Source organism: Dermacentor albipictus, chromosome 2, assembly GCF_038994185.2.
Source record: "Dermacentor albipictus isolate Rhodes 1998 colony chromosome 2, USDA_Dalb.pri_finalv2, whole genome shotgun sequence".
Classification (NCBI taxonomy): Eukaryota; Metazoa; Arthropoda; class Arachnida; order Ixodida; family Ixodidae; genus Dermacentor; species Dermacentor albipictus.
In genome coordinates, this window is record NC_091822.1 from 156735684 (window position 1) to 156744994 (window position 9311).

The 9311-nt window shown below is 49.7% G+C and overlaps 1 protein-coding gene across 1 annotated transcript in view; it reads left to right on the top strand.

Moving 5' to 3' along the window:
• Positions 1-9311, top strand: part of spz6 (Spaetzle domain-containing protein 6) — a 45432-nt gene that overhangs the window by 30371 nt on the left and 5750 nt on the right. Inside the window, exons 4-6 of the mRNA XM_070534149.1 lie at positions 4351-4533; positions 8078-8380; positions 8703-9050. Coding sequence (XP_070390250.1) covers positions 4351-4533; positions 8078-8380; positions 8703-9050 — 834 coding nt within the window. The remainder of the gene's footprint in view (positions 1-4350; positions 4534-8077; positions 8381-8702; positions 9051-9311) is intronic.

The window sequence follows — 9311 nt, forward strand, 5'->3', positions numbered from 1 at the left end:
AGATATGGTGTCTGAAATCGGCGCTTGCACTCCTTGGCGGCGGTAAGGTGGTCGCCACCGCACAGCTTGCATTTGGGATCGCACCTATGCTGGGCGTCGGGGTTTGCTTCTCCGCATCCTCTGCAGATGGCGTCGTTCGGCGAAGGGCAGACGTCGGAGCGGTGCCCGAGCCTGCCGCAGCTATAACACACGTCCATTTGCTTGCGAAATAAAGTGCACCTGACAATAGTGCCGCCGTAGGAGACAAAATTTGGCACTCGGTACCCCTCGAACAGGACCACCACGGTGCCGGTGTTCTTGATTCTTTTGGCGCCCAGCGCCGTGGGATTTCTCGGGTTTACAAGTTTTTTGTCGATCACCGCGGGCCCGTCGCTAAGGGAGACGCCTCGGATGACGCCCTTGCACGTGTAGTGGGGGGCGGCCTCGTAAGCGCTCACCTCGAAACGTTGACCGGCGACGGAGATGCCCTCGACGCCGACGTAGCGTGCAGCGTTGTCCCTGTTTGGTGTGCTGATCACCATTATGTTTTGTTGAAAGTTAGGACACATTGTGTCCGTGTCTCGCGACGCCGAATCGAGCCCGGCAGCCTGCCATATGGCGTCGGCGACTGCGGTAGGTCCGCACTTGCTGATACACAGGCCTCCCCTGGGCCGCACGACGATCTTTGCCTCTTCCTTGGGCATCGGAGGCATCCTGGCTCCTCGAATTATCTTGCTTTTAATGCCCGCGAGGTCGGCGCTACGCCGAGCGTGGGAACTGGTGTTATGCTGAACGTCGGCCGCACTGGCATTGGCCGCGTTTCTCGTGCTCCTTGAAGAACGTCTGGCGGCAACGAGCTGCCACCCTGAGTCTTTAGTGAAGTCCTCGGGGGATAAAAACTCCCCTTCCACCTCACACTCCATCACAAAGTCCGTGGAAAAAGCCTCCGCCGAGAAGAGGTAGGCGAGCGATGCCTTGCTTCGCGAACCCTAACACGGTTAGGCTCAGCACACAGTCATGGCGTAGTCGAAAGAAAAACGGCAAGAAATGTCACAAAAGTCCACCCACCCACAAAAGTCGGGTATCAGCGTGTTCCTCTTGACTTCACGGATCCGAAAATGTAGAAAGTTCAGGGGTACACACTCGAAAAACATACGAAAATGTTGGCAAAAAGCGGGAGCCGAGCGAACCACGTGACACCGTGACGCCACGACAGAGGAGAAACGGGGCTCCAACTCGCGCCGTCGGTCGCGGCGGTATATAAGCAGCTGCGCTTGCCTCTGCTAGACTCACGAGGTGAGGTGCCTCCTGGAGACAGAGCTGCTCGTTGGAATGAGAAGCGAAGGTTGCGGCGTGCTACAGAGACTGATTTTCTAGGTGGCTTTGGCTCAACTCTTGCAAGATGGGCTGGGTTGGAATCGAACCAGGGTCTCCGGAGTGTGAGACGGAGACGCTACCACTGAGCCACGAGTACGATGCTTCAAAGCGGTACAAAAGCGCCTCTAGTGAATGCGGTGTTGCCTTAGAAACGAGCTGTTTCTCAGGCGTGCGTCTCTTGCTCAGGCGCACATTTCGTTGCCGCGCCGAACGCTGCGTTGCTCGACGCTCACCGCGTCCAATGCGGGGCGCGTAGTCGCTGCGCCGTAGCCCATTGTCTTACGCCCCTTGGCGGGTAGACGGGAACGCTGTCGCGTTCCACTCTTGAAGGCGAAGCAGAGTAACGCATGAGTTGTTTCTTCGTCTAGCCGAACCAAATATAGCCAAGCAACAGCAGTTCACCAGGCTAAACAGTGGTTCAACAACTAAAATAAAGGCTAGTATGCTTCGCATCCTGGGCTTAACCTTACCCAAGCCACAGCCATTTTTTTTTCTTCGTTACTGTTGTTTGTGGGCTGCCGTTCTCAAAATTCCGAGGAATAACTTTGCAAAGAACGAAATACAAGGTACGGGCAACTTTGTGGATAGAAAAGTGGGTGGATATGCGTGGTTGGGTATGCGTGCTTCAGAATGGTTTTTACCGAAAAAGGCAGTCGACGCTGCATTTTGTGCGACACGGGGTCTCGTTGAGAGGTTCGTTGAAGATCGGTACATTCCCGTTGGCCCCCGCTGCACGTACCCATCGGTCCCATTGGCATGTCCGCCCAAATTTTTTTCGACTGCGTTACCTTCGGGATCGGCCCGCGACAACACGCGGATGCACACCCGTAACGAAAAGCGGGGTTGAACTCGACAAAAGTGCTTCGCAGGAAATTTTATTCCGCTCAACCACACAACAAGAAATGTAACCACACAAGGACACCTTAACAAGGTACATTGACTAGATTTAGAGGTCGTGCAAGATGGCTCTCGTGTGCCGCAGGTAAACCAGTACGTAAGCAAATTATCATGCAGTTCATGATACAAATATGAGGCTTAGCTATAAGTTGTTAAGTTCTCGGTCTCACTAATGCATATAGAGGTCTTCATGTATACTGGATACGTTACTCAAGCCGTTAAAAAATTGAGGAGCCGTTCCACTCTGTAAAGGTGGATGAGCAGCGAAGCTGTAGCGCATCACGCAGGGTTAGACGAGGGTAAATGCATTCATTTTCGTCAATTGGCAATGGCTGTGACGATAGCTTTGTGATTACTGCGATACACATGGATTGGCTTGGCTACAGCCTTAGACAGAATCTTGGCCAAAGTCAAATCTATGCACGACCGTTGTTGAGTAGTTGAGTGACTTGGAAATGCGAAGGTTGTGGGATCGTTCCCCACCTGCGGCAAGTTGCTTTTTTTTCATCCACTTTCATTTCCATTAATTTATCGTTTCACTATTTCATTTATTAAGCGCAAGCAATTTCCCCTATGTCGTCCTTGGTGTCAGTGTTTGTTGGCTTCTTATGATATGGCTAATAAAAAATCGGGCCCCTCGGTTAACCGCTTTTCTTCTCGTTTGTTACATAACGAGGGTCTCGAATCTGGCAACATTGATGCCTTCAGGTAGCATGTGTGGGTTTATTGACCGGTTGCCTTCACCCAAAAAGATCACATTCTCGTGACGCCTGCGGAAAAAAAGGATGTTCCACATCCGCCGCCAAGGTATGGGAGTGGTGGCGCTGGCTAACACTCCCAGGGTTTTACTAGGAAACATAAATGCCCAAGAAAGCGGATGGGAAAACGGCGCCGTGGTTAACTCAATTGGTGGAGCATCGCACGCGAAATGCGAAGGTTGTGGGATCGTTCCCTACCTGCGGCAAGTTGTTTTTTTCATCCACTTTCATTTCCATTAATTTATCGTTTCCTTATTTCATTTATTAAGCGCAACTAATCTACCCTATGTTGTCCTTGGTGTCAGTGTTTGTTGGCTTCTTATGACTGGATGTGTGTGGTACGTCAAACCAAACTCTTCTAGCGCAAACTGAGTGCACCATTTTACAGTCTGGTTTTGAAATGTCCACACTGAAATCTGCAACGCTGATCGCAGGAGTAGTGCCATCATGGCTGACCCATGCAAAGTGCGCGGTCATCAACTTCTCGTTATCACACTTAAGGGTGGGCCTCAAGATATATACGCAGCGGATATCACAATTCCGCCTTTCGATTGTACAGCACAGACATCCCTACAGTCGGTGGTATTGGCCTCTTGCGAGTCAAGGGTGTATTGTTCTACATACATTTTGTCCTTTGGGTATATGGCAACGCCTTCTGTTAGTGGGTCCATGGACTGTTCACAAACCATTCCAGTATACCCATCGACTTGAAACACTGCATCTTGCTTTTTAATATATTTCATTCATCATCATCATCATCATTATTATTATTATTATTATTATTATTATTATTATTATTATTATTATTATTATTATTATTATTATTATTATTATTATTATTATTATTATTATTATTATTATTATTATTATTGGCGTAGTGCTTGAAGCCTGCTTCACCTCCGCCACGGGCCGGCCGGGTGTTGCACGATCTCGGGTATTTTTTGTTGTTGTTGACGCAGAAACGCGAAGAATACATGGAACCTTAGCCATATAGTGCTTCGCTTTAAAACACGCACACAAGGTGCAAGATGCACCGCAGGACTTATAATCGTATCTTGCCCCACGTCATCTCTCTCTCTCTCTCTTTTTTTAAGAGGTTGGCTAACATTAATAGGGCATCCCACATGTGTTTTCCATGGCCATACGAAAAATACACGTGTTCCGAAAAAAAAAAAGGAGAACGAAGGAAAGGTTAGGCGCAAATAACCTTCGCAATTCCTTACCTTTTTTTGTGTGTTTGATAAAGTTTACCGCACGATCGTCCGCTGTTGAAGGTCATGCTCATATTCATATTCAAGTCATATTCATGCTGGTGCACTGTTTTTCTTGAACGACGCAGGCGGCGCGGTCGAAGGTCACTGGCATCTTCCAACTTCACCCAAACGACTGACGGCCCGCATCAGTCGCTTCGAGACGTGGAACACGAAGCACCGGGTCAAAGGTCGTACCAGTCGACCATGCAGGACCTAGCGCGCAGCGTCAACGCTACGTTTAGGCAACTGTGCCAGCACGGAAGTGGAACGTGAGTACTATGTACTTCTGGCGCTGGCTGCCGTGAAAAAAGAAATGTTTTTTGAAACCACTCTAAATCGAGATCATTAAATGTCGGGCGTTCTAACGCACACGTTCAACAAAAAAGGGGTTTCCAGGCGAAATTTGTCAGGTACCGTGAGATATTATTATTATTTTTTTCTTGTTTGGTTTCTTGTTTTCTCAGATTCTTCCTTGTTATAGTACATTGTACCCAAATATTGCATTTGTGATGAATTACTTATTTCTTTTGTTTAGTGAAACCAAAACCTTTGCAATAACACACTTATGATTATATAATCTATTTATATTCTTTGTTCGCAAATACTACCATATGTACTTGCTCTTCCTGTTATAATCCCACGAGGGATTGATAGTATGTGAAAATAAATAAATAAATAAATAACAGCAATGTGCACTCCTGAAGGCGGTGACAAGTTGCCGCCACTAACGTGAACAGCGGCAAGCTTAAGTGATTGGCGCCGCTGTCTGAAATAGAAGGCGTGTGTAACCAATCAGACGATCGAGGGCCTGTACATGATGAATGTAGTTTGCATAAGTACATGTTTGGAAAGATTAGATGCGCTTTGTAGGCAATCACAAGGAAGAAGACGGGACTTCCTTCTTTGTGATTGAGTACAAAGCGCATTCAATCTTTCCAAATACAATGAACCAACTTGCCCAACAACGCATCCTGATGAGTACGCGTGCCTAATAGGAGGGATCCCTATACTCCTTTGGGGGCGGAGTTGGGATGGAGCGAGGGATAATCGAAAACTTTCGTAAATGGAGTGAGAAATGAGACAAGCAGCTACTCCCGCAAAAGAATACGGGTGGCCATTACTCCTTCTGCTTGCAGAGGGTAATAATTTTGTCCTTGTCGACTTCGCACGGTTTTGAACCACAAGAAACGCAAGCGCTCGCACTGTGGCTCCATGTGTTGAGACGCCACATACGCAGCCTCGCAATGCAAACAAGGGGCAAAGGCGTGCAGACACGGACACAAGAGGAGAGAAGTGGACAACACGAACGCCGGCCTTCGGGTTGTCCTTACCTTAGCTTACCAACTTACCTTACCTTACCTTACCTCACCAAATTAGCGTACCACCTTACCAACTTACCTTACCTTACCTTACCTTACCAACTTAGCGTACCACCTTACCAACTTACCTTACCAATCCTTACCAAGGTTGTCCTTACCTTACCTTACCAACTTACCTTACCTTACCTTACCAACTTACATTACCAATCCTTACCAACTAGCTCAGCTTTCTGTCGTTGTATGCAGCCTGAGTACCCCGACGATGACGGTGAAGGGCACCACTGAGCGGCCGTCGAAGAGTCTCGGAGAAAGGCTGGCATGCTGCGGTCGCTGTATTCCCGGCCACCTTGGTCCTTTCAGGAAGCAGTCCATGTTGAGAGCTGCATGGCTCGCACGGGGAAGGCACTGCCGTTGCATCGTGATGTCTGATATCGTCTCTATTTCCTCGAAATTGCGCGTGTGTATGTGGCAGGTTGGTGCCGGTTGGTGCACACTTGAACGCGAGGAAGAGCGCAAGGACGAGATTGAGAAAAATATATATATATACCATTCTTTTTAATAAAGCTTCTTCTTCGCCGTCCCGGCCCTGCGAAAGTGAATGTCCAGCGAAGCTGTTGCAAAACCAACACTACAACTGCCGAAGGAGGGGGGGGGGGGGAGTATGCAATGCTTTATTGATGGTTGGGATGCTTGTTTTGAGCTTGTTCTTTTTATCGAAACGTAGGCTGTTCTGTGTTTTGAGCGGGGGATTTAAATTAATGTATGCACTATTTGCACCGCTTTGCCGAGCGCTTGTGTATTTCTCTGCCTTACGTGGGCACGGAGCATTGAACTTTTGCTTGCTTACGGCGGTATGAGCCATTGCTGATGATGATAGGTGCTTGTCTTGAGCTTACTCTTTGTCGAAACGCACGCTGATCTGTACGTTGCGTGCGTGATTGCAATGCATCTGTGCACGCGGTTCACTTCACTTTGCCGAGTGCTTGTAGCCTCTGCATTACGATGGGGACGCACCATCACATTAGAGACTTTTAGCTTGTACGCTATTCCGCTAAACGGGAGTGGTTTGGGCGGATTACCGGATGGTCGGGGCGTAAACGTGAGCGGCCGGAGCGGTGAAGCCGCCTGGTGTTGTAGAGCTCAACCAGACAAACGCATAGTTAAAACTGCAGTAACTCACCATATCCTGATTCGCCACTCGTGCAAATTTTTGGCAGCGGCGTAATTGTGAACACGATTACGCCACTGTCGAAAATTTACGCCAGCAGCTGAGCAGAATATAGTAATTAGCTCTGTGTTTGTGTGGTTGAGCTTTGCGCCACCAGCTGGTGCCACCAATCTGGCCGCTCACCTTGACGCCCCCGCTAAACCGGAAAACCGCCTGCGCTTGCCCGAATACCGGACACGCTAAAAGTCTCTATTATTGCTTGCTCACGGGGGTGTGGGACTTTGCTGACGGTGACAATTTTGGTTCACGGACGGAAGCGAAAAATGCCGAACACCGAGAGGCCGACAGCCTCGCTGTAAAAGAGAACGCACGAAGTGCATCGTCCGTTCTCCTTGCTCCTCTCGTCGCTGCGCTCTTCATAATGTGTGACACCATTTAGAAGCAATGCTTTGTGAATTTTAGCGCTGTGTGGGTTCCCTCTCCTGTGTCTTTTTGCTGTTCTAGAGCATGCATATCACTGCGCACCAGCACAGCTGACTAATAAACCGCATTTACTCGAGTCTACGTAAGCCGGCCTCGAACCTATGGAGACGCTCGACAATCGAAAGGTATAAAATTTTAAAGATATTCCTGTGTATTAAAAATGAGTTTTTTTCTGGAATGTAAGGCATCTTGAATATCGTCCACCTCCCAATCGCGCATCGACGTAGGGGCAAGAGTTACGATATCAGTTTCGGTGGGATATCTCATTTTTCTTCGCACTGTGGTGCGGTTGACGTGGCTTCATAACCGCGACACGATATGGACGATGACTCGACGATGACGACGGTTGTCGTTGTCGGCACAACGGTATAAAGACGGAGGAACGCAGCAAACCCAGTTTCGACCTACGGCTATAGCCGTAGTAAACGTACACTGGCACAATAAGTTGTCGTGCGAGTTGGTACGCGTTCACGAATGCGAAAAGACGAGCACGAAGTACTAGTATACGAAAGCTTGGAAGACGACAGCACTCGTTTTGCGTCGTCCCTGTTTTAACGCGATAGCGTTAAGGAGCTCGTGTCGCAGAAAATCCGGTGTCGTCGGTGTCGGCGTCGGTGGCGTTGGCCGTGAGCGATAAATCCCAGCAGGCATTTCATGAATAAAAAACAACTTGCAAGATTTTGCCTTCAAGAGTGGAACGCTGTCGCGTTCCACTCTTGAAGGCGAAGCTTAAGCGTCCTCCAATTTATCGTACTACTTTGTGCTCGTCAGTTCCTGTTCACGAACGTGCACGTACTGAATCAGATTCGAATGCGTACGTCACTCGAAAAATCTTTTTCGCAGGCTGTGCACGATCTATTCGGCCCTGTCGACGGCCAGGGTGTCGACGGCGGTGTTGCAGACGATACTGCAGATGCTGACCGCCCGGACGCCCGCCATAACGGACAAGGTGCAGGCGGGCGCGTCTGGCTCTTCTTCGTCGTCGTCTGGTTCCACCACTTCCGGTTCGTCGTCGTCGTCGTCTGGCGGAAGCGGAAGCAGCACCCAGAGCAACCTGCTCAACATGCTCACGTACGCGGCGGACATCATCAACGCCATCAGCCCGGACGCCGCGTCTACGACCCCCGCACCGCCCATAGTCAACAGGTCAGACTATTCCAGCAAAACTTTTTGTTGGGCTAGTTGGTGCATTACTGAAGTACTATAGCGCCAAACAGACGACACAAGAAGAAGAGACAGGGAAAGCGCTCGTCCATGTCTCTTCTTCTTGTGTCGTCTGTTTGGCGCTATACTACTTCAGGTCAGACTAGAACTGCTTTAAACGCTCGTCTCGGTTTCCAACGGGCTTTTACGTATGCCGCAGTGCGCAGACGAAGGGGCCGTATTTCCTAGCGGCACACGTCTTCGATTAGGTTGCACGCGATTGTACGAGGTCTGTACGACCTGTAAGCACGATTCGCGTTCGCAGGTCGCCGCTGACGCAGGTACTTTCTGCGCTGACCGGCGCTACTGGCACGGTCTCTTCGTCGTCCAGCCCGCTGGTGACCGTCCTGGACCTGATGACCAGCGACAGCTCGCCCATCAAGCTGCTGGCCAACGTGTACAGCAGCACCCGCAAGAAGTCCAAGCCGTCCGACTCGGCGCAGCAGTCGAGCCTCGAGAACGACGTCGAGGGTCTGCCGCCCACCCCGTGTCCCTCGCTCGAGGAGTACGTGACGCCCACGTTCGCGCGCAACTACCAGGGTGTCTGGAAGTACGTGGTCCAGATACCGCACGAAGGGTACCTCACCCAGACCGTGCAGCAGACGAAGTGCATGTGAGTGACTACACTTTAATTTGGTTCTTTTCTTCGTACGGGCATTTTACCTAGTCGCCCGGCTCGTACTCATCGACTACTTTGCTATCCATTACGTTATATGTACAGCAAACCACCATAGTATATGACGTGAGTTATACTTATCATGCTGGTCCTAATTCTGAAGAATAGACGGAGAAAATAAAGTTTATCTGTCCAGTATAGAGTGAGGCCCCAGTCAGGGCTTCACGTAGGCCCATGCCTCCAGGCCCAGCACGTTCT